Raw genomic sequence first — 18256 nt, forward strand, 5'->3', positions numbered from 1 at the left:
AAATGAGCTACAGACATCAGATTTGGACACTTTATAAATATCAGTCATATCTAAAGATAACCTACTTGCAGCAGCTGCCAGACACTTAGAAGTAAGATAGTGATAGGACAGGTAAGGGTTTGGTTTTTTTTTTTTTTTTTTTTTTTTTTTTTTTTTTTGAGTTATAAGGAATAATTTGAATTCAGCAAAAGAACTGATCTCCAATAACTTCCCTTCATAGAATCTCAGAATTCTACTACATGTGCATCTAGGAAGTATTGTATTTCTCTCCTCTCCAGCTGCTGAAACCTCCTGGAAAATTCTGTAACAGCTTTAACAAAGCATTCTGATCTGTTTTCCTATATTTCTAACACAATATGTGAAAAAAGCAAATTTTGGAGAAAATTTGTTTGCCTGGCCTGTGATGATTAATGAGTCCTTTTTAATATACAATAGGAAATCCTATGACATAACAGTAAGCAATACTAAAACAATAAGTAAAAAGACACATGCAAACAAATGACAACCATTTTACTAGAAAAAAATGTTACAAAGGAATCTTGCCTGAGAAGGGTTGAAAGCTACCAAGAGATTAAAGCTTTGGCAGCTAGCAAGAAAAATAAATCACAGCTTTCAGGAAAAAAAACTACATTTTTCAAGAGCATTTTCAGCATTACATTGATCACGTTGACTAAAAAATGCTCAAATCTGAAAACACAAATGTAAAAATGTGAAAATTTTGGATTTTTATAAGTATTAAAAATTTACCTTAAAATAATCTGCAATCTTATTCTTCTGTTACTGCATTGAATATTAAAATCTGACAATAAAGTAATTTATTTTATACAGTATCATCATGACCATACAGGTATTTCTTTGCAGATACACAACATTTTTCAGAGATACGTGATGTGAAGACTTTTACCACATTAGTACCAGTAAAGCATACATATATCCTATTTCACTTTCTACTCTCCATCTCTGGAATAATTCAGAGCTCTTCCTACTCTTCAGTTTCAAGTTTCTCGTATACATAAGACTCTAAGGAAAAAGAAATGGAGGACAGGCTAAGCATAACAGGCTTAAAAATTTCTAATTACCATAATAAATGTGTTCTGTTTCTCCTCAAGCACTCAGTGATAAATACATTACACTAATTTAACACTGGTTCATAGACAATGAGTCTCTGAATCACAGGGAAAACAGGAATTGGAGGACTGGTTTCCAAATGCAGGCATTAAAATGGAAGCTATTACTATGCTGGGAAAAATAACAGACAAATTCAGGTGTTTTCTAATTTTGTTTTAGATATATATATATATATATATATATAGACCAATACTCATCTAAAAGCAGGGGACATCTTAGTCCTCTGATCACTTGATTTCACCTACAACAAGCTATGAGTATGATTCAAATACTCAATTCTGTCCAGAAAACAGAATGACTTCTAACATCTTGTGTGCTGGAGGGGAGAGGCTGAACTCCATCGGTATTGCTAGCTGAGAAGGATGTAAAATTCTAGTTAAATGGATGGTGGCTAACTGAAAGCCAAGGACCACCTCTGAGAACTCTAGTCTCTGCAGAGAAGTCAAGTCTGTTAAGCACATTCCATTCACATTCTGCCACACAAAGACTAGGTCAAATTACAGATCATATAGAATAATGTTGCATCCTACTTCCTTAAAACTGGTGATGTTACAAAATTTCTCATAGTTTACCAGTTTTCTAGTGAAAATATGAGTCAGTGAAGGCTGGAGATTCACTTGGAGATACTGAGTTTACAATCAAGAATGCACAGGAAACTACAAGCCAACAGTCTGACATATAGTCAACAGTTTTCACTGGCCTCTTAGCTCTTATCAGATAAAAAACATTCATACAACTATTGAATTCACACCCTTAAAATTAAACTTTATTTCCTCTTTTTTAGTAACTAGATGTTATTACACGCCAAATTGTTCATTCCAGGCTGAAAATTATGAATGTGAGGCAAGTCAGCTGCAGCGATTCCTCTCTTGTTCTATCATCTCAGTGCAGAACTAATAGATATGATGGGGAGTGCGCAGAGACAAATGTCAAAAAGGAAATACAATGCCATGAGAATCTGGCTTCATCCTACAGCAATTAAGATGTGCAATTCACTAATTTCATAGAATTCTTAGAGTTTCTTAGAGGGACCTCTGAAGACCATCCAGGCCAACTTTCCTACAATGAACAGGTACATACACAGCTAGATCAGATTGCCCAGGGCCTTATTCAGTCTCACCTTGAAAGTCTCCAGGGACAAAGCATCAACTTCATCATTGGGCAACCTGTTCCTGTGCCTCACCATCCTCACTGTAAAAGATTTTTTCCTTATATCTAACCTAAATTCTACCCTCTTTGAGCTTTAAACTATTTCCCCTTGTTCTATCACCACAGATCCTGCTCAGGAGTCTGCCCCCTTCTTTACTGTAGCTCCGTTTTAGATACTGAAAGTCTGCTACTAGTTCACTTCAGATACTTCTCTTCCCCAGGCTGAACAGCCCCAGCTCTCTCAGCCTGTCCTCGTATGAGAGGTGTTCCATTCCATGGATCATTTTTGTGGTCCTTCCCAGATGTGCTCCAACAGGTTTATGTCTGTCCTGTACTGAGAACTCTAAATCTGGATGCAGTATTGCAGGTGAGGCCTCACCAATGCAGAGCAGAAGGGAAGGATCACCTCCCTCAATGTGCTGGCCACACTACTTTTTATGCAGCTCAGGATACTGTTGGCTTTCTGGGCTGCGAGGACACACTGGCGCCTCATGTCCAGCTTCCCAACTCCCAGTATTCCCAACTCCCAGCCCTTTTCGGCAGGGCTGTGCTCAATCCTTTCATCCCCCAGCTTGTATTGGTAATGGGGGTTGCCTCAGCCCAGGTGTAAGATCTCACGGATTTTTTGAACCTCATGAGGTTCACCTGGGCCCACTGCTCAAGCCTATCTAGGTCCCTCTGGATGCCATCCCATCCCTCTGGTGTGTCAACTGCACACAATAGCTTAGTGTCACCAGCAAACCTTCTGAGGTTTACCACTTGACCCCACTGTCAACATCACTGATGAAGATATTAAAGAGTACTGGCTCCAGCACCGATCCCTGGAGGACACCATTCATCACTGATCTCCATCCAGACATTGAGCCATTGACTACCACTCTCCAGACTCGACCCTGCAGCCAATTCTTCATCTATGGAACAGTCCACCCATCAAATCCTAATCTTCCCATCTCCAAGGCCTTACTGAAGTCCAGATAGATGACATCAGTGGCTCTTCCCTTGTCCATTAATTCTGTGACACCATCATAAAAGGCAATTAGGTTGGTCCAGTAGGATTTGCCCTTGGTGAATTGCCAATGGTACACAGAGATGTAAGATAGAGCTGTAAGTGTCCATATTGTGAAGGTTTATACGTTTATGTGCATGTTCTGTGCCAACATACACTGAACTCTCCACTGTACAGACATCATATCTCAGTATATCCTGATATTCAGAAAGTACAACATATTGCTTCTCCATGAAAAATTGGATATACACAAGTAAATCGGATTTTGCATCCTGTAGAGAGAATACAGTTCAGATATTTTAAATATGGTATGGAATATTTGAACTCATGTTATACGAAACATTTGAAGAGAGCAAAAAATCAGAGAAAATAACTGTTTTGGATTTTACCCTGAAAAGAAAATGGTTGATGTGTAGAAAGAAGTTACTTTATTCCACCTTTTTTTTTTTTTCTTTTTTTTTTTTTCCCTCTCATAATTTGTAAAAAGGCAACTTACTAATAGGAAGTTCAACAGAAGTGTTGCCGTTATGGATGGGTCAAGGGATAGAAGCAAGAATAAACAGCTATTATTCCGCACTACCACACAGATCATATTGATGGGAACAAGGCATGATATAGTGTTTGGAATTATCTCCACCCAGAATTTCTCTGAAAATACCACATTTTTTGGTCTTTTTGTTCCTTGAGATTTCTAAAAATATATATATTCCAACATAATCCACCATCCTGAAAACAAAAGGAAAAAAAAAAGGGAAAAAAAGAGAATATTTCAGAGAATATGGAAACAGAATTGTATTCAAATGTAATTTTCAATTAATTACCTTTTAGAATGTTGCCATATCTCCAAGTGGGGCAAAAAATTTAATCAATTTAATCTGGGTATTTTTGTTTGCGTATGGATTCCCTTAATTATGATTTATTTTCAAACCATTTATATGGACCTAATAACTCAAAAATTAATTGTTGAGAAAGGAGATGATGTTACAGGGCCCTGAGTTACACATAATGCTATGACAACAATTGCAAATTTCACTGATGCTAGTGCATTAGCAACAATTATGTGACTAGCTGTGAGAAGCAATGGTAAAGCACTACCAAGTCTTAGAAATTCACTGATTCTGACACACTGAAATATGACTTCTGCCAAAATATGGAGGGGTAGGAGCAGAGCAGAGACTATCCAGAGAGTGTTAATGCATTATAAAATATGAAGTAAAGAACACACAATTTTTTGTTGTTTAAAATATATTGCTAATGTTTGCATGGCAGAAATTCAAACTGAATTTCACTGATCTAAGCACTTAACATATTTTTGACATAATAGTGTTATATAACTACTGGTAATCAAATGAACTAATGTCTTTGATAAAGCATCATCTAAATTGCTATCTTATGTTTATGTGAGGGTGGTGGGAGCTCTGTTCTCATAACCTACCAAATACTCCACCTTGACAAATAATATGTGGATTAAATCAAGAGTATAGAAATATACAACTGCCAAAATCTTCCCTTTATGTCTCCCATGAAAAATAAATACTTCACAATATTTGAGCACAGCAATCACATCTCTTTCAAAACATCTTAAAATGAAATGAGAGGATTTGTAGCATTTACTCACATTATTGAAGTTGATGCTAATTATTAAAATAAATCTAGAACGTACTCACTAGCCACTGCAGTCTCATCCTAGTTTTATATCCAGCTAAATTAAAAAAAACCTTACTAACTGCAGATTTTCTTTAGCAAACAATTACACATGTGTTTCACTATGTATGTCAGTATGTAACACACACAGAAACTCATACTGAAAATAATTACTAAATAATTTAGGAAAAATAGGGTAGATGTCATTCTTCAGACTAAAACACTGACTTCTTGAAAATTGTTTGCTGAGTTATAGTTCTAGTTGGCAACAGTTTTTACTCAGAACAGAGTAGATTTACAGCCTTCAGGAAAATGTTGTTTTGTAAGCAGAATTAAATTTGTGTGTATGCTCTAGAATTTAAAAGTATTGCATAGAAAGAAATAATAATATTTTTTTTTTAAAAAAAAGGAGCACAATTATCTACTCAATTATATATTCTTACAGGTTAATACTTGCAATAATACCTGCACTGCATAAGAGGAATCCAAGATTTCCATTTATTAATTCATACAATAAGTTGTGATTAAGAGTTTTTTTGTACATTTTGTTTATCTATGCAGCTTCATAAACAGCATCTAGATATCCTTAGAATGTGAATCAAATTTAACCATCACAAAAATAAAACAGAAGAACACTTTGTACCTCAGAATGAAAAACAATTTATAAAGTCATAATTAAATAGCCTGGGTAAAGCACTTTAACCAGTCCTTCCTAATTCAGTCTGAGTAAACCTATATTAAGTTAAATGTACTTAGAGTTAAATACATTTCTTAGATTTCTCTGTAATTTCTACATAATACTCTTTATAGAAGAGTAAACTAGACGTTCTGCATGTCTGACCAGGTAATATAAGCACTGTACAAGCACCATGCAAGTCCTTTCTTACCAACAACTAAGTATCAATTCGGTAGCTTCAGAATTCCCACTGTTATAAATGAAATAGAGAATTTCCACATCATTCTAATTTACTATAAAGACTGATTAGAGTCACTTCTCCTTCTTTGGAGATATTTTTGTTTAAAAGTATTTATTTTTTCCCTGACCAGGGAATACAACTTATAGAACTAGGATTGTTACATTACAGTTCATGAGACTTCACCACTGGCATCTTCCACAGTTCACCGTCTGTGATCACTTTCAGCTAACAACTGTGTATAACAGCTGTATTTATTAGATCTTAATTTATAAAGCTCTTATCAGAATAAAAATACTATGGAAAATCCTGGGTACAGAATTAAAGAAAATGTTATATCTTCCTTGATTTTGGGGGGAAGTTATTACAATTAAAAATACAGGAAAATTCTTTTCTATCATTATTTAAGAAAATAATAAAAATGGGAGCTTAAGTCAGGGAGGGGAAGTACGAAGAGAAGAAAAATGTCAAGGAGGGAAAGATGGACTTGTAGACACAGAATGGAAAAGGAGACAGAGGGACCACTACATATCATCAAGAATGTTCAACACTGAGCAGTTTTGCAACAAAAATTATCTATCCAAAACATCTTAACACCTCAGTGCTCCCAACACCTTGCACAAAAAGCATCCTCCTAGCCAGGCTGCCAGCATTGCTTCCTGGCAGGCTTCCCAATTCTCTAGGTATCCTGGAAGCTCTTTCCTTAGAAGTTTTACTCAGAAAGCCAGGCTCAGTGTCTGAAGGGTAGAGTTCTCTGCTGTGATACAAGTTAATAACTTTTTTGTAGCTAGAATGATAAAATATCCTTTTGTAAGTCTTCAGATGGCTGCATTTCAGGGACAGGCTTCTCCTACATATTGGATTTCTTCTAATTCTCCACATCCCACTAACCTTTCTGTAAATTAGTTTCAATTTGATTTCACCTTTTCCCATTTTGTGGCACATATACTGGTTAAAAGGAGGAAGATGACTTCTCTGTAGTACCCTGTTATGGAATACTAATGCTTACTAATTTTTAGTAGAAATACTTATAATACTTATATATTATAAAAAGGCAGAGCCATTACAGTAAATTAGTATGTTTTGCCAGTCAAAAAATGTAGCTGGAGGAGACAGCATAAAAAACCTTCATTTAACACGTATTCCAAACTGCTTTCAAGTCTAACTAGTTTTACACTTATTTCAATTGGCCTGAAGACACCACCTATTCTTACAAGCCTTGTCTTGTTCTCAGACTACCCATGGCCATAAGAATACTACTGCAATGTCCCAGTGATGTATTTCTCTTCTTCACGACCAAATCACAGTGGTGGTGCTTTGCAGTCATCTTGTGATCAGCTAACACACTCAGCTCTTCAGGGTGCATTGCACTGTGCTCTGAACTACTTCATCTCATTTGCTTTCTGTCCATACTGTCATCAAGTTTTTCCAACATAACATTCAGATTTTCTGAAAATAATTCCCAAGTTTGGTTTAGTGAGTTGATTTTAAACAGCATTCATGTTTGTTTGTTTTACAATGTTATAAGTGAAAACTGTAAAATTAATCTCATGACTGGTCCTAGAAACAGTGTTTTAATCAGACTGCCTTCTCTTTCAGGACCCACTGCACTAACTCCTTCAACTTACTAAAAGAGTAATGCCATTTATCTAAAGTGAGCCCTTTTCTCAACAGGAAAACTCCTAAACAGCACAGTGGATGCTTCCAAAAGTTCAGCTGGCCTTCGACACTAGAAAGAGAGAGGTTCCTACAAGATAAATCCTTTCAGACTGAATTTTTTGTTATTGTCATGTTCCATTTGTGTTTTCCCAAAAGGAGCAGAGGCCTTTTAACACCTCTGTGCTACAAAGGAAGAATAACTAGGTCAATAGGAAAAGTTCATTTGACTAGTCCCTCTTTCCTAGTATTTTTAAATTGCATTTTTATATCTGTTTTTATGCTATATAAGCTTCTCAGAAGTAGAGCCTTGGGCTGGCAATCAGCTCTTTAAACCTTTCTCTTACAAGGTCCATAAAGTCAATCTCATCATGTTAGATTGATAATCACTTTGCTCTCAGCTTTAATTATTTGTCTAGTAACTGATGCAATGGCCATGGGTGGTTATTTATTAATAAATGACATCTCAATGGCAGTCTACAAAATAAAATATAATGCTTCTATGCATAACAAAAGGAGAAAAAAATAAAATTACTTACTTGATTAAGTATATCTTGTTTCTGTAATGCATGCAATAAAAGAAAGAAGACACATACATTAATGTAGCATAGTAACACTCAGACTTTGTTATTATAAAAACTATTTTGGTTGAAAGGTTAGCAATGTAGATGAACAGGCTTAAGACAGAAGATAGAATATCATTATCTTGCATTAGTGCATATGTCAAGTAAATGGTTCAGCGCAGCATTCTAGTCTTGATTAGAGAGTGTAAGCAATTTACTTTTAACCATGCAATGATAGATATCAAAGAAAAAGATAAGGAATTAAATGTGTTTGTCTCTCTCAACCCTGAGTACTTTGAAAAAGAAAAAAAAAAATGTTTGTTGCCAAGAATGGTTGTTATTGAAACCATTTAATCAAAAATGAATGTGATAACAAACACTAGTAAGCACTGTCTCAGAAGTTTCTAATAATCCATTCCTTTTAATAAAGGCACCATACTAATTTCCTGCTTTATTCACAAACTGATGTCAGTACTTCCTAATTAGCACTACCTTAAATTATAAACATTGTTATATTCTCCACATAAAATACACTAATTGAGACAAACTTTAGTTACTAAACCACCAAGAATATCTTTGAAACATTCACGGGGTAAAAAAACAAAAAACACTTTAACACTTCGGGAAATCAGAAAGACCCCAGAGAAAGATTCTCCTTAGAACCACTTTCACTACTTCTAAAAATGCAAAAGTATTTTGAAAGTGGCAGATGTTTATTGCCATGTTGCAATCATTTTGCTAAACCTGAGGCTTCACCTACCCAGACAGACCAGACCATGGAGTATGCCTTGTGCCATGCACTCACTTTAATAATCTTCTTGGAAATTTCTGTTTCACTGTTCAATCTGAACATTTGTATTTATTCTTTTTATCCAGACCCAATTTGTGGCACCCAGGAGCACTTCCCAGATTCAAGCACAGACATGCTACGTCTAACTGTCTCAAACCTATGATTGTCTGGCTAAGGTCCATCTGTACACATTTCTCCTCTCTGCATTGGCTAAACCTAAAAGCTTGAAATGTGTCTGTAAGCAAGAAATTATGATCCACTCCAAAAGAACCATCAAAAATGATGTGCATCTATTTCCCACTTGGATACAGTCTCTTGCTCCATTTCCTGATTTTTGTCAGCCTCCTAAGCACTTGCCTGAAACTGAAATGGTTGAAATTAGTTAGCTTAGAGAAATATCAAATGATGGAAAGACTATTTATAGATCACAGCTTTCCAGTAGGGTGTTGTTAACCTACCTGTGTATTCTACATCAGGCATAAAACCCAGCATAAATTATGTATTTGACACCAACATAGAAAAAGGTGGGAAGGCAGAGGTTCACTAGCATATGTGGAAGTTTGAGTAATCTACCTTAGAATGAAAGCTAGCAGAGAGTAAAAACTGCATAAATATAATTCTTACAGTAGGTGAAGACCTTCTTGTAATCAAATACATCACTTCCACTAAGCCTAAAAGACCTTCATACAGTAAGATATAAGATAATGGAAAAGCAAGCCAGATGACTTCAGGTCACAAGCTTCAAGTATGAACAGCTTTTCTTTTGGTATTTGTGTCCTGTTAAATCAGCTTGTGATTAAAACAAACAAACAAAAAACAAACAAAAAAACCTGCAATAAAGAAGCAACAGAGTGTAATAAAATCCTCAACCCTTTAAGAAGGAAGATGTTTTTAAAAACTTAAGATTTTTTTCTAAAGTACATAAATATGCCACACTGCAAAATCTGCCATACCTCTATGTTCCATGTTTATTATTATAAAATTAGTACCACCCTTTTGTACGATACTGACAAGATTGGAAAAATATTTAAAATGCTTATGAGACAAGGATCTAGAAAACAAAGAGCTAAAAAGGAAGCATGATGCTCTCCTCTACAAAACACAAGAACAAAACAGGATGCTTATAAGTTTAAAGGGTTATCTACAATATGTGAAATAGAAAAGCTAAACTCACTTAATTCAGCAAGATCATTAATTTTTTTGTCACATCTACTAAAATAATGTAGGGGTGGGTTCTGCTTTTTTTCTTCTTTTTAATTTACAGATCAAAATTGCGTAGTTTAAATAACACATGCAGCAGGAGTTCTCATCTGACCAGATACAATCAACTCTCAAGTCATCCTCTACAGGGATTATCCATATAGCAGGTTGAAGAGATGTCAAAAACCCAGAAACACCTGGGCAAAGGCAGTTCTGACTATATTCACTCAGCTGCAGAAGAAATTTCAGTCACTCTTCTCACAGTTCAGTAGCTGATTACCCAAAACCTGAACTAATAAATCCTACTAGATCTAAAATACCAATTTTCTATCTTTTTTGCTCCTTTTGTTGCACTTGTTGAAGTCAGAGTACTAAACAGAAAAGCGAAAAAGCCATTGGGCATAGCTTGGGACCAACACTGTCCAGCAGCAGTCAATAGCCTGATCCCTGCTGAGGTCAGTGGAACCACAGCAACTTTCTTGACTTGCATTCCCTCCGCCCCCTCCATATTCCTATCTTGCTCACTAGTTTGGGTACTGTGATTTTTCATGACCCATGAATGTGTCAGTACACTGCAGGGGCACTCAAGCAAACAGCTGTAAAACGAGGAACTCCAAGAAAGGTACAAAGCCAGATAATTGGCTCAGGACAAAGTGTGTTTAGTAATTCCAGTTTGGCACAAATTCTGGCTTCAATTAGAGCAATTGTCTTTTCTGCCCAGACTGATCATTTTTCACATGACTCAATCTCCACATACTCCAAAACTGGAGGAATAACTGTTAAAAGAGACTAATCTCACAACTTTAAATACTGTTTCATTTAGAGTAAATATCAACAATACAATGTACTACCTAACAAAAACATATTTAAACATGCAAATATACAATGACTTTACACTTTAAAAGGTTACTCTTCACAGGACTAAAATTATTGTATGATGAAAGAACTGAAGGGAAGATTTCAAAAACAATTGAATAATAAATTTAAGAACATTTTAAAACATACATCTACAGCACAAAGAAAGCAATGGAAATTAAAAGTAAAAAAAGAACAAACCCTTGAATTTGAAAATCAATTGTATAGACTTTGCCTAAAAAATATGTCTGCATTCTAACATGAATCAATTGAAGGTGGTTCTACAGCCTATGTCACATTGAAGACTAAATCAAATGGTCAAAATGTTCCCACCATTTTATAATGTATAACTTATGTAAATAAAATAATGAAGATTTAAGATGATCAATTACAAAATCAACTCACGCTGCTTTACCAAAATAAAAAATACATTATTCAGAAACTGATTCAAATGACCAATACTACATTTTGTTAAGTTCGAAGTATAAAATAATATTTCAATATTTAATTGGTTATAACTGCCTTACTTAAAAATAGCTGTATACAGAAATGTAGGTACAAGTCACACTCATAATGGCTAGTACATTTTTCTTTCCTGAATTCTATATAATGCAAACATATTTAGGAACACTGATGAAACAGGGTTTTATTTAGCTATATTTTGAGTTGCATTATTAAGATGTGCTAAACAAATAAAAATTGCAATTGGAGATTGCAAAAAGAAACATTCTGTTTTTTTTTTTTTTTTCCATCTCAAAAACGTGTTTCCTTTGGTAGTGACTCTGTAGAGGCAATACATACACACATTCAATTGAATTCTCTGTTTCATAATGCCAGAAAAAAAGAAATTGCCCCAAAGGTGTTCCCATTATCAGAAACAATGTAAGAAAAACAAGTTTAAAAAAATATCTTTGCAGATTTTACTTATCTAAGATTTGATAATATTCTTAAGATCTCTAACCATCAAAAAGAATTAGAAAGCACATTAACCTTTATGATTATGAGGTCTATTTTTAATTTTTTTTTGTTTTAGTTATTAAATTGTTTATGTAGATTCCTAAGCAGATGTGTCTACTGTGATGTTTATAAACTTTTAGTTTATAAAAACATTCATATTTTTATTTCCAAACAGACACAATTACCCCCAAACAATTGATTTATAAAAATACTTCTATTTTAAATCTTTACATTTCTCAACACTTTTCCCACCACTCCCAATCATTAAAGAAAGAAAACAAATTACCCCTTCAGGATTATATTTTGCTAACACACCACTGCCATGGAACTCTTCTAAGACATCCTTAATTTTCTTAGTGGAATCTAGATGAAGAATGAAAAGAGAGAAAATTAAAATACAGAAAACTGATTTACATAATGTGAACTGTAATTAGAGGAACACACCAAAAAAACTGCTAATAGCTTTTTTGAATGTGCATCAGTAATTTTCTGTAGCTGTATGAGAGCTGTGGGCATAAAGAAAATGAGAACATACTGTACCCTCTTAACAAATACTGTAAAAAAATGGTAAGTAAACACAGAAAGCCCAGAAACAAACATTCTTTACTCCAAGCCTTAGCTGTTGTTAAGCAGCATATTTCTCATATAGTTGTCTGCAAGGACTTTTTCTTTTCTTGTCCTTGAAACATGAGTCATCTACCAAGAACGTTCATTCCCAACAGTGCTACTAAATCCCATCTGGCATAGGTGCCAGTGAGTAGAGAAACTAATAGAGGAGCCAGACAACACCAAAAAAAATAAAATTAAAAAAATAAAAATAAAAAAATATACATATGTTTTTCTGCACACTCATCACAGAAAACAAATGTTGCTATTGAAACTTCATTTTTTGCAGACCTCCAAGATATTTTAAGAGCTGTCAGTCAGAATTACTTTGGTTATGGGCTAGTCATGCTACATCACAGCAGTTCAGAAGCATGTAGGTCTTTATTTTTCCAATTTTTGTTCTTCTTAAAAAAATGTCTATTTGCAAAAGAACACAACAGTTTATTCAATAAGCTGTCAATACATAAATCCTTTGAATTCACATTCACTTAACACATAACCATCTTTTCCACTCTAAATATCTTGGTAAACAATAAAAATAGACTTAATTCTGTCTTTGAAACACATAATGGTCAAATGTGCATAATGGGAGTAAGATTGGAGTAAATCATGAACTAGCAGATGCATTACAAAAGAAAACAGGTATACATAATGGCTGGATAATTATTTCCACAGCAAATCTTGAACAGAAAGGAGAAAAACAAAAACTGGGAAATAAGAACAAAAAATAATGAACATGCTTCTTAATTTTTCTATTTTGCCAGATAACATTTTTGTCATCTTCAAACGAACATTATGTCTATGCAGCTGTAATTACAATCAAACACTTGTGCTATGTAAATTTTTACTGAATACCACCTTAATGCAGCCATTCAAAAAGCACAGTATATTGCAAGATTGAAGTACTTGTCACAAAAAAATGTTTTGTGGATGTAATTTCTGCTTTGGTTGTCCCAGCAAAATTGAGAAATTTCCACATTCTGGACATGAGCTGTATTTATTGCGAGCACCGTGCTATACATTTCACAGCCAAGACAGAACCATTTTTCACAACCTTTTGTTCAGTCATTCAATCATTATTTCAGTTCATGGGATAGTATCCAAACTAACACGCATTGAGATATTTTTTTAAACAACAAAGGAATGACATATCAATATTTTAAGTCAACCATCAAAGGACAATCTTCTGCATGTGCAATTCCTAACAGTGCTAACCTTCTTCAGAAAAACTAATTCTTCTTACTCAGCCTCTAACAGCCAAACTAGTATTATAAACATTTCATCTTCAATCAGTTGACCTAAAGTTATGACAGTAAAAGTAATCTTCAAGTGTCATTCATATTTGTGCGTAAGAAGTAATCTTGGAACGTTCTATGCCAATAAAAAATAAATAAATGAGGAACTCCAATGTTTTCAATTGCACTGACAGAAAAATTAGCCAAGTAAACGCTCTATGGAAAATAAAAACTATCAGAAATTATACACAGAAACAACTGAGAAGTTTTCTTTTTTTTTTTTTTTTTTCTAAGCTTCCTCCCAGGAAATAATAACAATGCTAGGGGTTCCTTTTTAATTATTTAGTCTGACTGAAATAACACGTACGCTCACTGGAAACTGGTGGTGTAAGAACACACCTCGAATGCAAACCTGTTACCTCCAAGTACATATGCTCTGCACAGCTCAGCAACTTAACATTTCTCAGAAAATTCAGAAGTACCATCCACATATTAAAAGTTCAGTATGACCATGGTCTTAAACTTCTTTAGATATCTCTCATTCTTTTTTAATCATGGACAGACTTTCTTTGTATGAGACGTTCCATTCCAATAGTCTATAAGAATGCAAAGATATATAGCACAGAGTCCATCACTGTAGTGCTTAAATCCCATGAATTTCAGTTAATGAAAAATGCAAAATTCATTTCATGAAACCATTTTTTTTTTTACATTTTTACAATTTCATTATTTTTATTACCAACTAGCACAGTGCTTTGGGAATTCACTTAAAATATGGAAGCCATTCAGTCCTCTCTTCTGTCTGTATGGATTTAGCCAATGAGGTAGGAGAAAAAGGGAAACTGATTCAGGAGTCAGAATTCTCCTGGAAGGAGGTGAGCTGTGTTCTCCCAGCTCATGTCTGAGGAGTAGCAAACAGGCTAAGCATAGTGTGGCAGATTGCTAACTGAAAAAGCTACTTCTTCACTGGAGAAAAGTAGCTGGGCACTGCACTATTTTTTTTTTTTTTTTTTTTTTTTAAATAAAGTCTTCAAAACAATAGGTACATAGATAACCTGAGTTAAGGTACTGTTTCAGAATAAAGGCAAAACAATCAAAATCATGACACAACAGAAATAATAAACCTGCATATTTAACAGAGAAATATTCAAAGTGTCAAAGTATCTGATTTTTTAAGTTTCTTACTGTCCTAACAAAGATACCTTTATAACTGAAGAGTAATTTACATACCAACTTGCAAATCATTTAAGACTTAGCCCACATTAAAATTATGATTCATTTTTTAAAATGACTCAGCTTTAGATGAGGAAGATTAAACACTAAGTTGAGATTGGAATTCAGTGAACCATTTTTCCCATAAATGGAAAACATCAAACATTAGGAAAACTTGCCCAGATCACAGACTTTCTCTACACTTTCAACCACCCACCCAGAAACATTCTTGGGAAGGTTAAGAACAGAAAAATAAATGACTGATAAAAAAGGCACGATAGCATAAAATAGTGGCTTTAAGATCACATGTAAAGGCAAATAAGCACTAGAAAACAATGGCTGGATTACAATTAATTCTCTCATAAATCCAGATATGATTATATAATTTGAAAAAATACCACAAGTAAACATCCAGAGTCTTACAATGATCAACTTCATAGTTTATATACAAAAGCTCCAAAGTTTTAGAGATTTTTTTAGAGATTTTCTATACTTCTATATTACAATACAATTTTGAACAATACAATACAATATTGAAAAAATCTTTCAATATACAATTTTATGGCATGACTCAAAAGCATGACCCAAATTTGAAAGTCCTACGTGATAGCTAAGACAGTAGGAAGCATGGGAAAAAGCCCAACACTCCTTTGTCACTGCAATTCTTATACAGATTCTTGTTCCATCACTGACTTTTTCTTCCTTTTGTGGATGCAATTACATAATCAAAATGTGTGTTCATGTATGTATATACATTTGCGCATGTATTTATACATTAACATTTATTTCTGCTTTAGAGATTCTTTTATGCCCAGAACCATAAGATATCTTTGCTCAAACTATGCCTAAGATTAAGCTAAAACTCTGCTGGTCTACAAATGCGCTTATATGACAAAGGTTGAGCCTGCTAACAAAGCTGTATGCATCAGCATTTTTCATTCTCAATAGAAAAAGTTTATTCCAGTAAAAACATGTTTTTCCCAGTATGACTCTTCATCCTGCAGCACGTCTGTGTTGCTAGGAGGTTCTGGTGGTTGACACTGTACCGTGAGAAATTAATTCCTTCACCACCAAATATTAAAATTAAGGTTGAAGCAACCTGAGACATCGTCATAGAGCAGCTCTGAAAGCAAAGTTCAGTATTTTCGGGTGCTCTGATGGCTAGGAGCTCCCTTGGGCCAAGATTGTGCAGTTCTCCTGGCAGGGCAGGGTCTGGCAGCCAGGGCCTGTATAGCTACACAGGCTAGGCTAGAGAACGGCCACTGCCCTAAGTAGTGGGAATCACTCTGTGAACAGGGACGCAGAAAGCGAGGGAGAGACATGAGGCCATTGGTGGGCCAATCTTTCCAAGGCCTGTGGCAGGGCAGGGCTGTGGGGAATCCTCTTGTAGTCTCTGGGACATCAACAGAGTTGTTTCAGGAGCTAAAATGGGGTCCTGGACCACAGACAGGGTCCAAACAGGTGCAGGGAACCCCTGTGGTTTTGAAAGAGGGTCTTTAGGCTCTCAGAGCCCAGGGGAGGCTGGTCAGCAATAGCCAGGGCTGATAGTTCCCTCAGGGCATGGGGACAGTGTTCCCTCATCCTAAATTCAAGATGGTGAGAAAATCATAATACTGCAAGTCATTCTAAAACTGAACTTTGAAAAGCTATATTTATCTATGTAGTGAATATGCCATACTACCCTGTCTTCAGAACAGGAAGGACTAAATGCCTCTGGAGATCTCTCCAGTCCTCAGATTTTATCATCGTTTGAGTACCAAAACCAATACAAACATTCAACAGGTAACTCTGTGGCTCCTTCTTTCTCTTTTCTCATTTCCTGCTAATTTATAGCTGCTCACGCTATCTGATACAGCCTGCCAACTCATAAGAACAGTGATGAAATGATTCCCTATTACATTAAATTAAGGAAGTATTGTCATTGACAATATATTTCCATCCCAAACTAGCTCTGTAAGTACAAACTGTGTAGCTGGGAAGAATTAAATCAGCTTAACTAGAAATCTACCACGTATTATTTCTGATTTTAAGCAGAAATAGGGAAATGGCTCTATACATTTCAGAAAACTTGTTTTTTGTTTGTTTGTTTTTTAAATAAACATTTTAGAGACACAGTAGTTTATTTATTTCTGTTGTTATCCAAAATTATTCTCTGTAACATATAATGACTATATTTTGTACTCATTATCTGTTTAATCTTAACAATGGCTTAAGTGTTATTGAACAGGACATACAATGTATCCTTACACGTCCTGGCTTCACCCCCTCCAGTCACTCACACATTGCATGCACCTTAGCTCCCCTGGGTAGGCCCTGCCTTACCATCAGGTGCTCAACCACTATTTCAAGCCCTAAGTATTTCCACTACAGTCCACAATGTAAAAATCACAAAAATACAAGAAATAAAATAAACATTACAATGCAACTTTTCTACAGCTCTGTAGATAATCCAAGACAAATTTCAACCTGAGATTCTGTTCTTACCCCTGACTTTTTCCCTAATGGTGGCTCTCTTGGTTTCTTCCTTCAATGCGAACATAGAGTTCCTCAATACTGATACACATTCTTTTCATATGTACATATATTTCCCAAACATACAATAGCCAAATTATTAATACGGTACCAATATATACATAGAAGTTACAAGCTTGAGAGCTGGAATTTACATCACAAAAGGTGGAACCTGTGAAATACTTCTAGCTAACACATTTTACCCACTCAGCTTGAGGGTAAGTCAAAACTGGCAACATATTTTATCAAGGTACCATTGGCCTCCTTTGACCATGTACTTTTATTTTAAAGGATTTGGGAGAAGCACTTTAAGTGGTATAAAGAGTATAAAGAGTAACACACAGTTGGGGATTTGTTTTTGTGGGATTTTTACCTTCCTCCCTCATCCATTTCTTTATGATGAGGCTGTATTAATATCCATTGCATTAGAAGACATAATTTAAAATATACATCTAGTTCTTCCATTCTTCCATGTAGCGCAGACAATTCTTGAAATGGTTTAATGGTTTTGTACTCCTGGCTTTTTTTTTTTTTTTGATTGTTGTGTTGTTGTTTTTTAACCATCTTTTTTCTTAGTCATGTTTCTAATTTCAAAGTATCACATGGTTTACTCCTCCTCTTACAATGAAAGGTTTAAAGGTTAATGCAGTGACAATTCTCAATATCCTATGTACTGAAAGCATATTTCTGAGATTATATTTTAGCTCTGTAGAAATAGAAGCAGAACTGTTTCCTAGCTTTAACCTCAAAAGATTTTCACCTAAGGCAATCTTCTTAACATAGAGTAAATGACCTTCTGAATGTAAATGCTAAAATAAGGAATGAATTTT

General features: G+C 34.9%; 1 protein-coding gene across 10 annotated transcripts in view; it reads right to left on the reverse strand.

The window, feature by feature from the left end:
• DGKB (diacylglycerol kinase beta) overlaps positions 1–18256 on the reverse strand; it is a 343763-nt gene that overhangs the window by 273170 nt on the left and 52337 nt on the right. For 8 of the 10 annotated variants that reach the window (XM_046937764.1, XM_046937770.1, XM_046937765.1 and 5 more), the window contains exons 3-4: positions 12149–12225; positions 8037–8057 (exon numbers count right to left, since the gene is read on the reverse strand). In XM_046937764.1, coding sequence (XP_046793720.1) covers positions 8037–8057; positions 12149–12225 — 98 coding nt within the window. The remainder of the gene's footprint in view (positions 1–8036; positions 8058–12148; positions 12226–18256) is intronic. The other 2 variants (XM_046937766.1, XM_046937763.1) reach the window with 1 other exon arrangement.

Source organism: Gallus gallus, chromosome 2 (assembly GCF_016699485.2).
Source record: "Gallus gallus isolate bGalGal1 chromosome 2, bGalGal1.mat.broiler.GRCg7b, whole genome shotgun sequence".
Lineage (NCBI taxonomy): Eukaryota > Metazoa > Chordata > Aves > Galliformes > Phasianidae > Gallus > Gallus gallus.